This window comes from Budorcas taxicolor, chromosome 5 (assembly GCF_023091745.1).
Source record: "Budorcas taxicolor isolate Tak-1 chromosome 5, Takin1.1, whole genome shotgun sequence".
Taxonomy (NCBI): Eukaryota; Metazoa; Chordata; class Mammalia; order Artiodactyla; family Bovidae; genus Budorcas; species Budorcas taxicolor.
Window position 1 is genome coordinate 84307686 of NC_068914.1, and position 22153 is coordinate 84329838.

A 22153-nucleotide genomic window follows, 5' to 3' on the forward strand; every position below is an offset into this window, starting at 1 on the left:
GATCTCAATTTAACATAAGTCCCAATGATGTTATAGGGGGTTTCTGGTTCAGCACATCAGTGAAAAAAGATCCTGAACTCAGATCTTCCCACAGAATCTGTAGATGATTATGGAACAATTTCCTCTGAACAAAACCTGAAGTGGCCACCTTAAATCAAGATAATGAGAGGGAAACCACACTGAAACAGGTAGAAGAGGCTGAGAAACAACACAGCCATAAACAGCATCCCCAAAATCAGGTATGAACTAAAAACCTAGACCTTCTCCCTGATGAGTGAAGATTTCCTGCCTCACATCGGTTCAGTTCAGTTCAGTGGCTCAGTTGTATCCGACTCTTTGCAACCCCATGGATTGCAGCACACCAGGCCTCCATGTCCATCACCAACTCCCAGAGTTTACTCAAACTCATGTCCATTGAGTTGGTGATGCCATTCAACCATCTCATTCTCTGTCGTCCTCTTCTCCTCCCGCCTTCACTCTTTCCCAGCATCAGGGTCTTTTCTAATGAGTCAGTTCTTCGCATCAAGTGGCCAAAGAATTGGAGTTTCAGCTTCAGCATCAGTCCTTCCAGTGAATAGTCAGGACTGATTTCCTTCAGGATGGACTGGTTGGATCTCCTTGCAGTCCAAGGAACTCGCAAGAGTCTTCTCCAACACCACAGTTCAAAAGCATCAATTCTTCAGCACTCAGCTTTCTTTATAGTCCAACTCTCACATTCATACATGACCATTGGAAAAACCATAGCCTTGACTAAATGGATCTTTGTTAGCAAAGTAATGTCTCTACTTTTTAATATGCTATATAAGTTGGTCATAACTTTCCTTAGAAGGAGCAAGCGTCTTAATTTCATGGCTGCAGTCACCATCTGCAGTGATTTTGGAGCCCAAAAAATAAAGTCTGACACTGTTTCTACCGTTTGCCCATCTACTTGTCATGAAGTGATGGGGCCAGATGCCATGATCTTAATTTTCTGAATGTTGAGCTTTAAGCCAACTTTTTCACTCTCCTCTAGCACTGTCATCAAGAGGCTTTTCAGTTCCTCTTCACTTTCTGCCATAAGGGTGGTGTCATCTGCATATCTGAGGTTATTGATATTTCTCCCGGAAATCTCGAGTCCAGCTTGTGCTTCTTCCAGCCCAGCATTTCTAATGAGGTACTCTGCATATAAGTTAAATAAGCAGGGTGACAATATACAGCCTTGACGTACTCCTTTTCCTATTTGGAACCAGTCTGTTGTTCCATGTCCAGTTCTAACTGTTGCTTCCTGACCTGTATACAGATTTCTCAAGAAGCAGGTCAGGTGGTCTGATATTCCCATCTCTTTCAGAATTTTCCACAGTTTGTTGTGATCAACACAGTTAAAAGTTTTGGCATAGTCAATAAAGCAGAAGTAGATGTTTTTCTGGAACTCTCTTGCTTTTTCCATGATCCAGCAGATGTTGGCAATTTGATTTCTGGTTCCTCTGCCTTTTTTAAAACAAGCTTGAACATCTGGAGGTTCACGGTTCACATATTGTTGAAGTGTGGCTTGGAGAATTTTGAGCATTACTTTACTAGCATGTGAGATGAGTGCAATTGTGAAGTAGTTTGAGCAATCTTTGGCATTGCCTTTCTTTGGGACTGAAATGAAAACTGACCTTTTCCAGTCCTGTGGCATTGTTGAGCCCCACATCAGGGACACTAACTATTAAGGCCAGCACCTGAAAGATGATCCCCCAAACATTTGGCTTTGAAGACCAATAAAACTTATAACCATGAGAACTGCAAAGCCGAGGCAAACGAAAAGGCACTTAATAAACTCATCTGCAGACTCACCTGCCCCAGGACGCAGTATAGAAGCAGCCCTTTAAAAAGATGCCTGGACTTTTTTACCCTTCTTTTTTTAAAAATATTTAACTGCAGTACAGTTGATCTACAATGTTTCAGGCATACAGCAAAGTGATTGTTACATATATATATATATAATGCATGTAATATGTATATGTATTATACATATATACGTTTTTAGATTCTTTTTCATTATAGGCTATTATAAGATATTGAGTATTGTTCCCTGTGCTACACAGTAGGTTTTTGTTGTTTATCGATCTTAGATACAGTAGTGTGTATCTGTTAATCCCAAATTCCCAGTTTACCCCACCCCCCTTTACATTTTGGTAACCATAAGTTTGTTTTCAATGACTTTAAGTATATTTCTGGTTTTAAAATAAGCTCATTTATATCATTTTTTAAGATTCTACATATAAGTGGATATCATAGGATGTCATGAGTGGTAGCAGAGAATATTTGTCTTTCTTTGCCTGACCTTCAGTTTGTATGATAACCTCTAGGTCCATTCATGTTGCTGCAAATTGCATCATTTCGCTCTTTTTTATGACTGAATAATATTCCATTTTATATATATACACACACACACACCCACACCCACAGACATACACATACCATATATGTATACATAAACCATATTATCTTTATTCATTCATCTGCTTATGGACGTTTAAGTTGCTTCCATGTCTTGATTACTGTAAAGAGTGCTGCAAGAATACTGAGATGTATGTATCTTTTGGAATTAGAGCTCTCATCTCTTTTGCATATAAGGCTTGGAGTGGGATAGCAGGGTCATATGGTAGTTACGTTTTTAGTTTTTTAAGGAACCTCCATACTGTTTTCTATAGTAGCTACACCAGTTTGCATTCCCAACAAAGATGTAAGAGGGTTCTCTTTTCATTTTGTTTATAGTTTCCTTTGCTGTGCCAAAAGTTGTCCAAACTTTACATAGAAGACAATCATTTGCTAATTTTAAAATGTTGGTCTGATTATCAGGGACCTGTTGGTATACTCTCCAGGCCCAGAGTTTTTGGGTACCATCTTCACATTTTCCATCTGCCTCACTAAAGCCAGCAGGTGCCATCTTTCTTTCTTTTCCTTTCTAGTGGGGCCCATGTTTATACTGAAGACAGCCAGAGCCATTTTTTTTTTTTTTTTGCAGAGTGCCATCTTTGCCCTCCCCTTGTACAACACATCAGTGTGCCAGTAACTCCTTAAGGAAAGCTTCTATACATCTTTGATGCCCCAGTTTTACAACTGCTAACTCAGTTTGTATGGCTGTGACCCAGAGAACACCCCTTGAATGTATGGCTGTAAAAACCAGGGAGTGGGGGGAGGCTTGTGTTCCTCAGTCTCATGGGACTATAACAATTGGAGAAGCAGTTCTTGACAGATTACCATTCGCACAGCACTGCATACAGAGCAGACTGAAAAACATCCAGTCTTTCTGAGACAGAGGCCTAGTTATGTGGACAGGAGCTGAGGCTTGTGGGGCAGGCTTTCTGGTCTGGCACATGTCAATTGGCCTACAGAGCTGTCAGGGAATTGACACCATGGATGTAATCTTTGTCCTCTCCTTCTGTCTCATTCTAGTTCATTAGAATCTTTCAGAAAGGGGCTTACATCCTAGCATGATGTCTTGATTTTTGCAGCTACTAGCAAAGGACACCTATATATTACCTGGATCTGGTGACTAACAAGGCTTACACTTGTGGTTCAACAGGGCTGTGTATATTTGCAATCTCTAGATGCTGCTGCCTGGGGGTCTGGCTTCCAATCAGCCTGAATCTAGGGGATGACAGAGATCCTACCCTTTGGGACAATAAGTGGTGTTGGCATACCCTCAACACTGGGAGCTATTAAATAAAATAGGATGCTTGGACAATCACAAAGGTTTAGGAAAATCAACAGCTAAGGCAAGATTGAACACTAAGGTTTACCTACCTAAGACTAACACTTCAAAAAATGGGAAAGGTAACAGTTTCATCTAATGCACAGATACTGACACAGAGAATCAAGAAAAATGAAGAAAGACAGAAATATGTCTCAAATGAAAGAACAAGGTAAAACCTCAAAAAAAAAAAAAAACCCTTAATGAAACAGATATATATAATTTACTCAATAAATAGTTCAAAATAATGATCATTATAAAACTCAAGAGAAGAATGAATGAATGCCATGAAAATCTCACAGATAAAATACAGGAAATACAAGAAAAATGAAAAAGAACTGAAGAATACCATAAGTGAACTGAAAAGTATACTAGGAATGTTTCAACAGCAGACTAGATAAAGCAGAAGAAAGAACAATGTCAATGAACTCAAAGACAACACAAAGAAGTTCACACAGAGGAACAAAAAGTAAAGATAGTATAAGGGACCTGTTAAACAACAGCAAGTGAAATGACATTTGCATTATAAGAGTCCCAGAAGAAAAAAGAGAGAGAATGGAGTAGAACATTTACTGAATGAAATCATGGCTGAAAACTTCCCTACACTGGGGAAGAAGTAGCCTTCCAGATTCAGGAAGCACTGCTGCTGCTGCTGCTAAGTCGCTTCAGTCGTGTCCGACTCTCTGCGACCCCAGAGATGGCAGCCCACCAGGCTCCCCCGTCCCTGGGATTCTCCAGGCAAGAACACTGGAGTGGGTTGCCATCAGGAAGCACAAACACCACCAAATAAGATGAAGTCCAACAAACCTATACTAAGCAACACTGTAAATAAAAATGCTAAAAGTTAAAGACAACCAGAGAATCATAAAAGCAGCAAGAGAAGGACAACTTGTTATACACAAGATTATCAGCAGATTTTTCTGTAGAAACTTTCCAGGCCAGAAGGCAGTCACATGATATATTAAAAGTACTGAAAGAAAAAAAAAACTTCCAACCAAAAATACTCAGCCCAACAAAGTTATCATTGAAAATTAAAGGAGAAATAAATAGTTTTACAGACAAGCAAAAGAAAAATGAGTTCATCAACATAAAAACAGTGATACAGAAAATGTTAAAGTGACCTCCATAAACTGAAAAAAAATGATGTTAATTAGTAACAAAGAAAAATATGAAAATATAAACCTCACTGGGAAACATAAATACATTTTATGTGAATTAATCACTTATAAAGTTAGTATGAAGATTAAAAGACAAAGTACAGAAACTCACTACAATTATCTATGATAATTAGGTAAGGAATTCACCAGATAAAAAGATGTATGATGTGACATCACAAACATATAACATGAGTGGGGAGTATAAAAATGTAGAATTTTAGGATGCATTCTAACATAAGTTTTTATCAACTTAAACTGTTATAAATTGTTATATGTGAGCTTTATGGTTATTACAAAGCAAAAAGCTATTGTAAATTCACAAAAGATAATCAGAAAGAAATCTAGTATATCACTAAGGAAAGTCATCAAACCACAAAGGAAGAAAGCAAGAAAAGAAAACTGGAATAAAGAAGCTACAAGACAGCCAGAAAACAGTTAACAAATTGGAAATAAGTACATAATTATTAATAGCTACTTTAAATGTAAAGAAACTAGATTCTCCAATCAAAGACATAGAGTGGTTATAAGAATAAAAGACTCACCCTGTGATAAACCATAATGTAAAAGAATATGAAAATGAATCTCTCTCTCTCTCTCTATCTCTATACATATATATATATATATTTAATTGTCATTCAACAAATCTTAACTAGTTCAAGAAGACTTAAATCATATCAAGGATCTTTCCTGACCAAAACAGTACAAAAGTAAAAAGAATTATATGAATAAGCTAGAATTTCACAAATATACGGAGATTATACAACACGCTACTGAACAACCAATGATCGACAAAGAAATCAAAAGGGAAATTTAGAGAAATATCTTGAGACAAATGAAAATGGAAACATAACACATCAAAATTTATGGCATGGAGCAAAAAGCAGCTTTAAAAATGAAGTTCATAGCAATAAATGCCCACCTCAAGAAACAATAAATATCCCAAATAAACAGCATAACTTTACAACTCGAGAAACTAGAAAAAGAACAAAATTTAGCAGAAGGAAAGAAATAACAAAAATCAGAGCAGATTTAAATAAAATAGAAAGCAAAAAGACAATATAAAATATTAATTAAATAAAGAAATGGTTCTTAAAAAGTTAAAACTGATAGAAAGTGAAAGAAAAGTGAAGTCACTCAGTTGTGTCTGACTCTTTGTGACCCCATGGACTGCAGCCCACCAGGCTCCTCCATCCATGGGATTTTCCAGGCAAGAGTACTGGAGTGGGTTGCCATTTCCTTCTCCAGGGGATCTTCCCGACCCAGGGATTGAACCCGGGTCTCCCGCATTGTAGGCAGACACTTTTACCGTCTGAGCCACCAGGGAACTGATAAGACTCAAATAAAATCAGACATGAAAGAAGTAACATTATAACTGATACTACAGAAAAACAAAGGATTATAATAGACCTACTATCAACAAGTATATATGACAAATTGGATAACTTAAGTCATCGATAAATCCCTAGAAATAAAATCATCCAAGACTGAATCACAAAGAAATGAAACATCTCAACAGAGTGATTACCAGTAAGGAGATTGAATCAGTAATCAAAAACCTCCCAACAACCAAACCCCAGGATTAGGTTGCTTCGCAGTGAATTCTAATGATAATTCAAAGGAAAATTGATACCAATCTTTCTATCAAACTCTTCCAAAAAAACAGAAGTAGAGGGAACATTTCCAACCACATTTCAGGACGACAGCATTACCCTGTTACTAAAACCAGACAAAGACATCACAAGAAAGGAAAATCACAGGCTAATACCCCTGATGAACACAGATCTAAAATCAACAAAATATTCACAAACTGAATTCAGCAATACATCAAAAGGATCATATACTATAAACAAGTGGAACTTAATTCCAAACGTAAAAGTATGGTTCAATATTCACAAATCAGTCAATGTGATAAACCACTTTAACAAAATGAAGGATAAAAATCATGATCAGCTCAGTAAATGAAGAAAAATCATTTGACAAAATGTAACATCCACTTATGATAAAAGCTCTCAACCAACTAGATACAAAGGGAATACCTCAACATAATAAATGCCATATATGAAAATTCCACAGCTAATGGCACACTCAATTTTTAAAACGATTAAAGTTGTTCTTTATAAGATCAGGAACAAGACAAGGATGACCACTCTCACCACTTTTATACAACATATTAATAATATTGGAAGACTTAGCAATCAGATGGGAAAATAAAATAAAAAGCTTGCAAGTTAGAAAGAGAAATAGTAAAACTTTCACTATATTCAGATGACATAATTTTATACAGTCATCTTTTGATATCCACATGGAACTGGTTCCAGGAACCAGCCCTCTCTAATACCAAAATCTGTGAATGCTCAAGTATCATATATAAAATGGCATAGTATCAGCATGTAAAGTATGCATGTTCTCTCATATAATTTAAATCATCTCTAGGTTACTTATAATACCTAATACAATGTAAATGCTATGTAAATAATTATAAATACAACGTAAATGCTATATAAATATTTGTAAGTTCATGGCAAATTTAAGTTTTGCTTTTTTGAACTTTCAGGTTTTTTTTTAAAATTCACAGTTGATTGAATTTGCAGATATAGAACTGGTAGATACAGACAGTCATTTGTACAAAGAATTTTCTAAAGACACCACCAAAAATGGTTAGAACTAATACATAAATTCAGTAAAGTTGCAGGATACAAAATCAATACACAGAAATCAGTTCCGTTTCTATAGAGTATTAATGAACTACCTGAAAAATAAATGAAGAAAATAATCACACTTACAATTATATCAAAAATAATAAAATACCTAGAAATAAATTTAACAGAACAAGTGAAAGACCTGTGCACTGAAAACTATAAGACATTGGTGAAAGAAAATGAAGAACACAAATAAATGGAAAGATAGTCTGTGCTTACTGATTGAGAGAATTGCTATTTTTAAAATGTCCATTCTACCCAAAATAATCTATAGATTCAATGCAATCCTTATGAAAATCTGGCATTTTTCAGAGAAACAGACAAAAATCCTAAAATTTGTCTAGGACCACAAAAGACCCTAAAGTAAGCTTAAGAATAATGAAGAAAGCTGAAGACATCACACTCCTTGATTACAAACTATATTACAAAGCTATAAGAATCAAAACATTATGGTATTGATATAAAAAACACATTGATTAATAGAGCAGAGAGCCTAGAAATAAATTCAGGCATACAATTACATACAACAAAGGAGGCAAGACTACACAATGACAATAGGACAGTCTCTCCAATAAATGGGCTTCCTAGTGGCTCAGATGGTGAAGAGTCTGCTTGCAATGCAGGATACCTGGGTTTGATCCCTGGGTCAGGAAGATCACCTGGAGAAAGGAATGGATACCAACTCCTGTATTCTTGCCTGGGGAATTCCATGGACAGAGGAGACTGGTGGGCTACCATCCATGAGACTGCAAAGAGTCAGACCCAACTGAACACCTAACACTTTCGCTTCAGTAAATTGTGCTGGGAAAATTGGACAGTTACATGCAAAAGAAAGAAACTAGATCACTATGTTATACTCTAAACAAAAATTCACTTAAAATGAATTAAAGACTTGAATGCAAAATTGTAAACCATACAACTCCAAGACAACATAGGCACCATGGTTCTCAATACTGGACTTGGCAATAATATTTTTTGGATTTGACAACAACAAAAAAAGAAAAAGAAACAAGTGAGGATATATCAAACTAAACACCTTATGCACAGCAGAGAAGAAAAAAGTGAAAAGGGAGCTTACTGAATGAGATAAAATATTTGCAAATCATATATTTGATAAGGAATTAGTATCCAAAACATATACACAATATATATAACTGATCTTAAAAACAAATAATCTGATTAAAATATGGGTAGAAGAAGTAAACACATTTGCAGATAGCTAAAAAGAACATGAAAAAAGGCTCAGCATCACTAAACAACAGGGAAATGCAAAATCACAGTGAAATATCACCTAAAATCTGTTAGAAGAGATATTATCAAAAAGGTAAGAGATGACAAATGCTAGCCAAAATGTAGAGAAAAGTAAACCCCTGCATACTATTGGTGGGAATGTAGATGGTGAAAAACACTATGAGAAACAGTATGAGGTTTCCTCAAAAAATTAAAAATAGAACTACCATATGATCCAAAAATTCTATTTCTGGGTATTTTTCCAAAGAAAATAAAAACACTGTTTCAAAAAGATGCATGCTCCCCCATGTTCATTGTAGCATTATTTAGAAAGACAAAGATATGTAAAGAACCTAAATATCCATGGATGTATAAATGGATAAAGAAACTGTGAGATATAAATACATATATGTATATATACACACACACATGCATACATATACACACATATATATGTACATATATATATATCAATATATATCAGCTGAGTGAAATAAATTAGAGAGAGTTACAATGGGATCAAACTTATATGTAGAATTAAAAAAAAATCTCATAGATACAAACAACAGATTGTTCAATGGTTCTCAGAGCTGGGGAGTTAGGGATAGAGGAAACAGGCAAAGAAAATATAAAGGTAAAAACTTCCAGATATAAAATAAATACATGATGGGAATGTAATGAACAGAACAGCAAGTATAGTTAGCAAATGCCATCTTGCATATTTGAAAGCTGCTAAGAGAGTAGATCCTATAAGTTCTCATCACAGGAAAAAATCCTGTAAATGTCCATGGTGACGATTTCAGCTAGACTTAATGATGGTGATTGTTTTTACAATATATTCAAAATATCAAATCATTGTGTTGTATACCTGAAACTAATATAATATTGCATGTCAATTATACCTAATAAAAATCATCTAAATAAAAGTAAATTACATAGGTGCTCTGTTGAGACTTTGTAGCTGGGAACTAAAGGGGGAATGGGAGTCACAGTTAAGGCTTTCTGACAGGGACACCACATGCAGTTATGTGGTGTGCTAACTGCACAGTCATGTATGGTGGCCCTGTTTACTTTCTCAGAAGCTTAGTACTTAAAAATCAAAGTTCATATCTTATAAATTTAAAACATAAATCGGTGCTTAGCTCACTAAAGCTCAAGGTTTTAAAGACCTTTCTAGCTTTTCTTTTGTAAGCTAAAATAAAACATTTAAAATATTTGAAACAGAACTGAATTTATTAGTAATAGAAACTCAGGGGATAAGCAAAATACTATGATAAACTGGATAGAAAATTTGAGGAACTAGCTGTTGTTACCCTTATAGCCATGGGGACAAAAATGGGAATAAGAAAAAATTGAGAAATCTTTGTAAGATAAACCAGCTCAATTCCAAGGCTGAGATCCAAGTTCAAGGCCCACATTTCCTCCTTAAACCAAAATGCTATGTTACATCCAGATTCCACTCTTTTACTAATCCCATATCATCATGTCTCAAAATGAACTGAAGTACTTCTAGGATAACAGGAAAACTAAAATTAATCCATAGTGTCATTCCACTAAGACAAGATGATTATGCCCATTTGCCGTCATAACAATTGAAAGAGCAGCTTCACATAAAGACCTGCCTTGCCTTATATAGACAGAAAACAGGCCTTCTATATAAGGAGCTGCTTGAAAGCAGAGAATGAGCCTTATTTCTCTTTATTTCCATAATACAACCACACCATTTAACACATATAGGCAGTTAATAAGATACTTGTTAAATGACTGAATTAAATCATAAGTCTACAATTTTCTCCTGCAGCCCTTTTTGCATCTGATGTCTATATGAGTACGTGAAATGTACAACTTAAAACTTCCTACATTTACTCATTCAAACTGTGGTGCCTATGGAAATGGGAATAACTGAACACTGGAGTGACTGAATTCTCCAAAAAAGAAAAATACAACTGCCCTTCCCCTCCCTATACTGTCTGTCTGCTTTGAAGAACAAACTACTTGCATAAGCTGAATGAGACACCTCAGGCTCACAACAGCGGGTTCCAGGAACCTGCCCTGTGCTTGGCACTTCATGCACACAATAAGTATGAGTGGCATAGAAACTGAGGCACAGCTGGCTTATTCAAGTGAAACTGAAAGTGTTAGTCTTTCAGTCATGTCTGACTCTTTGCAATCCCATGGAGTGTAGCCTGCCAGGCTCCTCTGTCCATGGAATTTTCCAGGCAAGCATACTGGAGTGGATTGCCATTCCCTTCTCCAGGGCATCTTCCTGACCAGGGATCAAACTAGGGTCTTCTGCATTGCAGGCAGATTCTTTATCATCTGAACCACCAGAGAAGCCTATTTAAGGTCATACATTTAAAAGGCAGGACAGGAATTCCAGCTAGATCTCCCTGATTTCAGAATTCATGCTCCCACTGCACCACAGTACTTTTTAAGATATACTAAAATATACAATTATATAATGATAATCATGTATTACAAATGGAATCATGATTTTAAAACTCATTACGATGTACTTCTTTACTTGCACTTAACAAGATTGCTTTATTTCTCTCCTAATTCTTTCAGAAAATCAGTCAATATTAAAATACACTCTAAGAACATGGGAGGATGATAATATTTTATTGATGAATTCTGTAATATGTTTGAATTAAATAGCAATTTGTCAAAAATTCTAATTCCCCATCAGTTATATAAGTGACCTACAGAACCTGTAAATACTTCTTATGCATACACAAATTAGCATGGCTGCTTAATGACGCAATAAGTTACACTATGCCATCAGGCACATATAGGGGTACCTCACTGAAGATCTAATTCAAAAGCATTCCTGAACATTTAGCTCTAATCTGCATTTAAATTTCCTGCATTAACAGCCACACCAAATTATGCAGAGCCTTGGGCAAATAAACATGATATCCGTCAAAGATTTTCAGTTTAGAGGAAGAGAAAGTAGTGACAGAGAAAGCAGAATATCTAACACTGAAGAACTAAAACAAAGTAGAGTTGGCAGTCTGGAAGAGATAATAAGTTCTTGTAGAGTCATTGCATTTGTAAAGTTCTTTCTGCTAGTACTAAACAGAGCACTTTCTACAAAGTGCTATATTGATATGATTCCATGTTGGAATTCTTTCTAAAGTAAATGGAGAAGTCTTGTGTGCTGCATTTCACAATGGATTTCAAACTAAATAGAAGATATTTTAATATATACACTAAAGAAAAATCTGCTTTCTGCACCCAACTGTCCTCAAAAACTTCACAGCACTTGACCCCTGCACCCTAGTCTCCAGAAGCTGAAAGAAGGGTGGACTTTCCTGTCACAATCTCAAAGTATTGCTGGGAGTCAGGGGAATGGGTAGGGGAGAACAAAATGTGAAGAGCCATGAATGACTACCCCCCCCCCCCCAGTCACTTTCTCATCTGGGGGTTATAGTTGTGTAACAATGGCACCCCACTCCAGCACTCTTGCCTGGAAAATCCCATGGACGGAGGAGCCTGGTGGGCTGCAGTCCATGGGGTCCCTACGAGTCGGACACGACTGAGCGACTTCACTTTCACTTTTCACTTTCATGCATTGGAGAAGGAAATGGCAACCCACTCCAGTGTTCTTGCCTGAAGAATTCTAGGGGCGGGGGAGCCTGGTGGGCTGCCATCTATAAGGCCGCAGAGTCGGACATGACTGAAGTGACTTAGCAGCAGTAGCAGCAACCCACCACCAGCATCACAGAAATAACAATAGAAGAGTAGCTGCTGACCGCAGCCGTGAACTTTGACTCTCAACTCCCTCTCACATACCCTCAGGCATCCTAACATGGTGATAATGAGGTATTGGTATTGCCTGCATAGAAGTGTGCCAAAGCCTTTGATAGTATCAAGGATCTTCTGTGGTCCTTTGTGCCTTGAAAGGGTGAAAACTAACATGCAAAAGATGCTTTTATTCAGATGTACACTCTGGTGAATTCCTGGTCTATGTGAATTTCTGTGATGTTTCAAAATGTCTAACAATATCTTCTGCCTTTTCAATCTCCAGTGATACTTTGACACCTAATATTGTAACTGACATAGCATAACTGATGTCTTTTCTGAATCTACACACAGAAATATTTTAACAAATGTGGATTTGTAAACATCTATAAACTGGTAAACATGATTGCTCATGGTGACTAGCCTCAAAACTAAATATGCCTTTCATTATGTGAAAAATACGTTATGGATTTATCTCATGACTAATTTTTCTTTTATAGTTCTTGAATTAAGCTTCAGTGGAATGCACAATATTTAAAGACATATTTTTGGAGTTTTTCGCCTTTGTTAAACTTTAACAAAATTGTTATAGCTAATATTTTTATTAGCATTAGCAAAATCTTTTTATCAGTAGAACCAAACTTTTAACATATCTACTTTCTCCTTCAAATGAATGATTTAAGAAAATTTATTTTATAAATTTATTTCATAAACCTGTCATAATGAGTGTTTTAAGTAATTAACTAGACAAAATAATTTTAGTATATTTTAAGTAAAAAATGAATTATAGAACAGTTTCTATTTTTCATTTAAGTCATATATCACTGAATTCAAAACATTTATTAATGTGTCAGACTGTGGGAATTAAGTCACATATACTATAATATATGAAGTATTTGGGTACTTTATATTGTAAATGAATATATTTTTTGAACTAGGTTTAAATCAGCATGGGCATTTGAAATTCAAAAACTGAGAAAAAAATTATCAAATTAGTTTACTAAACAAATCACTGAGCACAAAAATGAAAATTAATCTAACATAAAATCTGTTTTTTTTTATGTTTGTATATTTAAAATTAATCAACATATTTCTTTTCAGCTTCCCATTATAAAGTTTACTGGTGCCATAATGGCAAATGAACTAATTAATTGACAAGAATTATATCTTTCTTATATACACATAGGGATTTTCTGCACATATACATGCACAAGAACAAACAAGCTTATTTAAATATGAATATTAAGTAAGGTCACACAACTACCTTTCACTCTGAAAAAGTTAATGGCATCCCTGAGCAACTAAATATGAGAGATTTATTTCTAATCATCTTCTTTACAAACTATTTCATGCTATTTAACAGATAACATTCCAGAAATGTATATACCACCTAACTCATTTCTTAACAGCAAATGTGGTCACATGAATTCAGTATAGAGCTATAAAGAAAATATGCATAATACCAATGTACTCTGGCAAAAAGGATTCATTGATAAATCTCTATCACTGAGGCAAATTTCAAGAGAGTTCCAGAAAAATTTCTACTTCTGCTTTACTGACTATGCCAAAGCCTTTGACTGTGTGGATCACAATTAACCATGGAAAATTCTTCAAGAGATGGGAATACCAGACCACCTGACCTGCGTCCTGAGAAATCTGTATTCAGGTCAAGAAGCAACAGTTAGAACTGAACATGGAACAAGAGACTGGTTCCAAATCGGGAAAGGAGTTACGTCAAGGCTGTATTTTGTCACCTTGCTTATTTAACTTATATGCAGAGAACATCATGAAAAATGGTGGACTGGATGAAGCACAAGCTGGAATCAAGATTGCTGGGAGAAATATCAATCACCTCAGATATGCAGATGACTCCACCCTTACGGCAGAAAGTGAAGAGGAACTAAAAAGCCTCTTGACGAAAGTGAAAGAGGAGAGTGAAAAAGTTGTCTTAAAGCTCAACATTCAGAAAACGAAGATCATGGCATCTGGTCCCATCATTTCATGGGAAATAGATGGGGAGACAGGGAACAGTGTCAGACTTTATTTTTTTGGGCTCCAAAATCACTGCAGATGGTGATTGCAGCCATGAAATTAAAAGACGCTTACTCCTTGGAAGGAAAGTTATGACCAACCTAAACAGCATATTAAAAAGCAGAGACATTACTTTGCCAATAAAGGTCCATCTAGTCAAAGCTATGGTTTTTCCAGTAGTCATGTATGGAAGTGAGATCTAACCAGTCCATCCTAAAGGAGATCAGTCCTGAATATTCATTGAAAGGACTGATGCTGAGGCTGACACTCCAATCCTTTGGCCACCTGATGTGAAGAACTAACTCATTGGAAAAGACCCTGATACTGGGAAAGATTGAAGGAGGGAGGAGTAGAGAACAACAGAGGATGAGATGGTTGGATGGCATCACTGACTCAATGGACATGAGTTTGAGTAAGCTCTGGGAGTTGGTGATGGACAGGGAGGCCTGGCATGAATTCCGTGGGGTCGCAAAGAGTCACACACAACTGAGCAACTGAGGTAAATTTCAGGCTCTTGTCATTAGCAGCTAATACATGCACATCAAGGTGAAATAATAATAATACTGCAGCTGGTTATAAATTATAATTTAGATCAATTGATTTTCAATATAATTGATCAATCAACCCCATGATTGATCTTTTTGCTTTTTATCTTGTATTATTTAAGTAAGGTTATTTTGAAATATATTAGTAACAATATTAGAAATAGAGATGCACTGATTAATCAACCATAGTTTTTATAAATATACATCTTTACATTAACAAAACCAATACATTTTTAACAAATTTGCCATATTACAATATAAAAGACAAATTCTCCTTCCTCCTTTTCCATACAACATCAACAAAGCATACATTACATTGTTGCCTCGTTGGAATAAATCATTTTCAAATCCCGGGTATGTGTTTCTGTTATGAGTACATGTGAATATGTGTGCTAATGGAATATATATATATCCAGTTCCATCAGCACTTCTAATAGTAGCATATGTAGGCATTTGTTTTTCATTAACTGGAAAAACCTAAATGCTTAGAGATAATGCAGAAAATAATAAGAACAATCTTTTGTTTGTTATCTTTCCTTTATATCATACAGCACAAACATGAGTAGAAACAGACAAATTCTAGCTTTAGATACTGTAGCATGTAAATGTTTCCACCAGGCAAATTGTCAAGACAAACTGGATAACATCAGTGAAAGTAGCTCTATACTTTCTTGGCTACAAAAAGAAAATCTTGATACAAGAGACCTCTTTAGATAAAAACCATAATTTTTTTAGCCAAAGGCAACTCCTCTCTCTTCTCCAAAATGCCTAATCAGCTAATTTCTAAATGGCATAAGTCAACCATAAACTATAGACTCTTCTCTACTCTTTACTTTCATTCTTGGTCAAATTCTTTGAAATTCAACTTTTTAATGCACAAATGAATGAAAATCTAAAGCATTATTCAAAGTTTAATAAAAAAATAGTCTCCATCCAGATAGTTTATACAGACACTCAGAAAGATAGCGATTACATAATTTAGAAAACAGAGTTTTTCCAAAAGCACAGTGGAGTTAAATAAATGTTCCAAATTTCCATTTATGCCTTTACTAATATATTGGAAATAATTCCATTGATAAAAGTAACCTAATTTTCAGTTAAGCCAAATAATACTATCCAACAGGAAATGGCAACCCATTCCAGTATCTTTGCCTTGAGAATCCCTTGGACAGAGGAGCCTGGCGGGCTGTAGTCCAAGGGGTCACAAAGAGTGGGACATGACTGAAGCAACTTAGCAACCAATGAACATTTCAAAAGCACTGAGTCAGTAAATGGCAGTGACGCCAAACTCCATAATCACAACTCAAATTTCACTAACTTGTAAGTGTTTACTTCATCAACCCTAAATACGAATAATACAGACATAACATACAGAAGAAAAAATAGTTTCCAACAAGTTTTTGCAATAAGAAAAAAAAGCTGCTTCTTTTTTTTTCATGTAAAACATGAACAAGATAACCATATTAAACTAACAAATGTTAAAAAGGTATTGTATAAATAATTCCAAACTCTACACATAACTTACCAATTACAAGTTTAAAGATAGTAATATTTACTCGTCAAAAATGTTCTTCAGCAGAGATTTATCATCCTTTTTGAGATGTCATAAAAAACGAATCCTTTGATAATCACACATTCATCTTTAAAATTCATGGAGACAGGCAATTTTTTCAAATGGAGACATTCATTAACACATTTAGAAATTTTGGGTGACTCATTCTTCTAGTCCAATATCTAACAATTAAAATAGGTCACTTAAATACTATTGGGAGATATACACTTTAATAAGTACTACACCTAGGAAAAGTAGTAAGTTTGGAAATTTAAAATGTCCAAATATTCTTTCACAAATCGTACTTGTATTTTATTATTGTCTTACCTCAATGATTTTGTCATGAATTTCCAGGCCATCTGTTCTATCAGCAGGTCCATTTTTCAAAATTTTTGAAACATAAATTCCTTCCATTGGTGTTTCTTCCTGATTATTCTATTAACAATAAAGCCGTTAGCAGTAAGAAAGATGTGAACAGAATGTTGTTAGATTAGAAAACAATTTAGTAAATGCAACATTGTCAAACCTCCCTAAACATGCAACTCTCTCTCTAAACTGAAGATTTGGCATTGAACTATAACTTACTTAACACAAACTAGCCATTAATCTAGATGGCAGCTTTAGTGAAGGAATGCTCCATCTTTGACAGTATTATCTATTTACCTCCTGTTTTTGTGTACATACACATAAAAACTATGAGGAAAGCCATGTATAAGGTGATAACAGTAGGCTTCTAAGTATCATTTATAAAACATCTCACTTCTAAAGAGGTGTAGCAATTAAAAGGACTCTAAGTTGAAGGAAATGAAAAGCATATCCAGCCTCACTATGTAATTGGTTTGAGAGGTGGTCATAGTTCTAAAAATATACCCTCACAATGGGACACATTTGGAAATATAGCTCTGACTGTATACATTCACAGGGGAAACCATTTACTCAAGCATAAAACTCTAAAAGATCGACTCCAAATTTCAGTGGCTTCCTGGAATGAGTTCCATGTACAGTGAGTCTGATTATTAGTTAACTCTCAAACACATAGTCAGTATCATACATAGAGAGCATTTTAGTAAGTCACAAAACACCAGTTACATTGCAAAACTCATTTAGGGAAAATGCCCAACATCCTATAATAATAAATTATATAGTTTTAAATGTCATCTCACTTTATGGCAGGTTAAATAAGATTATTTCTCATTTATTAGCTTTCTTTAACATGAATTTTAAGAGGCTCTTGAAAATGTCCAGTTTCATCTAAATGTCAAACACCTAACTAGCATTTATAAAAATATTACTTAGGGGAAAAGAAAACAAAATGATATGCTAAAAAGACTTCTACCTTTTCATAATAAAAGGGAACGGTTCTACAAACAGAAACGTAGCAGTCATTAGTTTCTAGGTTTTCAAAATACTAAATAAAAGGAGGATACATGTCATTGCCACCCTGGCCTGAACACAGCATATGGCCAACAATGTTCAGTTCCCATAGACAGCAACTGCAATGTAGGGTGCAAAACTTTCATGACAGCTAATTTGGGAAATTGAAAGAATATGATTTTTTTAACAATTTTATCACCTCTCCTAGTGAGGATGAAAATTAAGCTGATACAGTATTTGAAGAATAAGAAAGAACTTTGCAGCTACAGTATTTATTATGAGTTTATAAACTCATGAATTTTGAAAATGATTGGCATCAGTGTAGAAAAAATTATTCATTCAATTAAATAAAGGAATTGATTTGGGGAGTCAAAAATATGTCAAATAAACTATCTTTTCTAAGCATGATATTTTTTATGAAATTGTGAAAACAACTATCTCTTATTTCAATTCATTTTAACTCTTCATTCATTCAAGATATATTATAAACTTACTGGTCTGTGTTAGCATCTGAAAATTGATCAATTTGACATTATAAATAAGAGTTATGAACAAGTAATACACCAAAGATTATCAAGCAGAAATTGCATATACATTTTTGTGAAATAGATTTATTTAAGAAAGTTGCCAACAGGTCTATACAATGTAGATAAAATATGAAATGTACTCTTTTTTTCTTAAGTAGCAAAGTTAACTGTTATTTTGTCTTATTTTTCTCAAAAAACTCTCACCATGTTCTGGAATATTTACAATTAAGAAATCTGATACTTGATGACAAGCACTATTTTAAAGATTAAATCACCATTTATTTTTTTACTCCAAATCCACAAATGAAAGCTAAGTCTTCTATTATTTTATAAACAAGGAACGAGTTATTCATTAACAAGATCACTTACCTGATTTGGTCGACCTCCTATAATATTGAATCCCAAAGTGTCATTTTCTCTTTCCAATACAATAGTGAGTGGCTTATGTTCTCCTTCCTAGAAAAAAAGGGATAAAATAACTAACTAGTTAAAAATATAAAAGAAAAAAGCAAATGCTACAATATTATTTTTATTTTTTAATATAAATTTATTTATTTTAATTGGAGGCTAATTACAATATTGTATTGGTTTTGCCGTACATCAACATGAATCAAAATTTTTTTAAAGTAAAAAAATTAAATTTGGAAAAGAGAAAACCTTAAAGTTTTAAAGATAAGGATGGCTAAATTCTTGAGATTAATTTCTTCCTAAATTTAAATGAAAGTATGCATTTGAAGGAAAAACCATGGATGTAAGAAAAATAACTATTTCCAAAAATGGCTAAATGGCTGTGTATTTTTACACATGCAGCTTTTATCCTAATGTAGCATCTAATTCTGAGTCCACTGTAATTTAAAATAGATTTCTGATTCAACTGTACAGCTATCTGTGTTTTTCCTCTCCATTATAGATGAGTTTAGTAAATTGTTAAATAATCTAAGAATTATTTTATATAAAAATTTCACTTTGGAAATTCTTGAGGGATGTAAAGGATATTTATAAATTTATATATATAATAATATATTATTTATAAATTTCTTTCAGTAATATTCAGATTGCTATTGAAATACAGGGTCTTGTAAGTTACAGTAATCCTAATTTTAAATGGTATTTTATTTGGTTTGGCAGAATTTTAAAAAGAGAGAGAGGATTTGTGTTAACTAAAGTAGTATGCATTGCTTTCCTGATGGCCAAATAATTGGTTACACAAACAAACAGGAATTCTATCTACAATATCTGCTTATTAATAAAGACCAATTTAAACATAAGATGAAACAGTACGAGACTATGAGTTTTACTCATGGTTATGGATATTATTAACTATCCGGGAAAATTACATGTTTGGTAATTACTCTGGAGTGATGAATTTCCATAAACATCGTCACCACTACTACCATCATCACCACTTTTTCTCAGGAGCTTTTCCCAGGCAGTGTGCACAGCAGCCCCTACTGGTAGAGGCAAAACATTTCTGAGCAGCACAGAGGGGCCTTTTGGTAAGTAGTCTGTAGATCTCCCTTAGTTTGGTAAGTAGATACAGATCTCGCTCAGTTCTTCCTCACTTCTCAGAACCACAGCCTGACTTGTTGCATGGACTTCTCTGTCATATAATCTAGCCTTGCTCCTTTCCACCAACCACTGCTTCCCCAAAACCTTGCACCCTTAACCAGTATTACAGACCATAATTCTGTGCTTCTCTCTGGTCTTATAAATTTAACTAGATACAGATACAATAGAGAAAGAAATGTAATAGAATCCAATCTTTTAATAACAGTGTACTTCTGTTGATCAGACTAGATACAACTCAGCTCCTCATCCTTCAATTATCCTTTTTTAGGTTCAAGGACAGAAGCTTCTAAACTTGGTGCTTGAGCTGGAGGCAGTGCAAAGCAGTCCCAGATGGGCACCCTCCTGGGCTGCTCCTCCCCAGGAAGCTGGGGAATGAAAACAGCTCCTTGAACGGAGTGTAAGTTCTGTTAAATCTCTGCTCACCATGGCAGCGACCAACAATGTCAAACACTGTGCAGAAGTCCTTCAGAAGAGAAGGAACAGCTTTATAAACAGGCCTCGTCTCACCCGCCGCTTCAGGGAGGCTTGTTTATTCGGTCGGAAAGTGGGCAGTCCAGGAACACATTTCAAGGCCAGAAGCCTCGACAAAGAAATGAAACAGCCCAGGAGCTCATCGGGCTAGTCTGAGGGCAGATGGATGTGAGCTCCTGACTTGGTTCCCCAAGTCTCACACTCACACTCGCAACATTCCACTAATAATGAAATTCGGAAGCACTGAAGAACTATTAGGAAGTGATGAAAATAACCTGGTGGGTCTAAGAAATGTCATCTTTTCATTTCTTAACTCCAGGTAATTCTGGTTTCCCGCACCCCTCAGAGTCCCTGCGCTGAGTAGAAGGTGGCTGATACCGGCGGTTTGGTAGAAACTAAATCTTTCAGACCTGAAGGTATGAGACTGACTGACACGCCCTGGGATGCTCTCCAGCGGCAGAGGCGAGGCAGAGTCAGAGAGGTCCTTGTTTCCTAGCTTTCCTCCTCAAACTGGCTTCAGGCAAAGGCCAAAGGTGAAAAAAAAAAAAAAAAAAAAGGCGGAGAGGCTAGGGCAGGAGAGTGAAAGACGTGGAGCAAGGGTCTGGTGGGAAAACGAGTTTTATTAATTCCTCCTTCACCGAGAAGTTGGAATTGAAGCTGTTTACTTCTTCCAATCCCATTATAAGGGAAAGGGGAGAATCCTCGCTGACTGCAATACTAAAACACAAGGCAGGTAAGAGCAGTGGATGAACAGAGCGGTGGATGCTTCCTACTGCGGGAGGAAGGATGTCACCTTGGAAAAGAATCTTGAGTGCCAGAAAGCACTGTTCCCCTTTCCACCCCGATGGATCATTCCCCGGTGCCCCATCCCTCAGCGCTTACCGCGTCGTGGCCGCCACCCAGGTCCCTGGCGAAGTTGCGGACGTGAGCCATGTACTGGGTCAACTTCTCCTGGTACCTGCGGGCGGTGAGCCGCACCTCGCCCTGCAGCTCCCAGAGCTGCGCTAGCAGCGCCTTCTCGCGCCACCTCCAGACCCGAGGCCTGGGTCCCCTCCAGCTCCCGCCGCGGACGCCCGGCGACCCCCCGCATGCGCCCCCGCCCCCGCCGCGGCGGATGCCGGGCGCTGAGCTGCAGCCCCCGCGCAGTGACCGGTCCCCACTGCCCAGGCCGTTCGGCCGGGAAACGCTGCCCGGGTGGCGGCGGCGGGCAGGGCCGAAGTCGCAGCGTTCGACGTGCGCCGCCAGCTCGCTCAACTGCACCGAGCGGCCGCAGCCGCGGGGGCGGTAGTCGCACTGGATGCGCAGCTTCTGGACGAGGCTGCGCAGAGGCAGCACCCGGTACAGCTCGCCCGGCGCCAGGGGCCCGCACTGCAGCGGGCACCGGCGCCGCCGCGCCGCCCAGGGCCGCAGACAGCGGGCGCAGAAGACATGCCCGCACGGCGTGCACAGGGGCTCCTCCAGCACCTGGCCGCACAATCTGCACTGGAAATCTGGGTCCACCGATTCGGCGAAGCGCTCCAGGGCAAAGCCCATGGT

General features: G+C 36.5%; 1 protein-coding gene across 1 annotated transcript in view; it reads right to left on the minus strand.

The window, feature by feature from the left end:
- The window catches only part of PDZRN4 (PDZ domain containing ring finger 4), a 417074-nt gene extending 394924 nt beyond the window's left edge, over nt 1-22150 (minus strand). Inside the window, exons 1-3 of the mRNA XM_052640517.1 lie at nt 21500-22150; nt 18947-19033; nt 17004-17111 (exon numbers count right to left, since the gene is read on the minus strand). Coding sequence (XP_052496477.1) covers nt 17004-17111; nt 18947-19033; nt 21500-22150 — 846 coding nt within the window. The remainder of the gene's footprint in view (nt 1-17003; nt 17112-18946; nt 19034-21499) is intronic.
- Nucleotides 22151-22153: the final 3 nt, after the last annotated feature.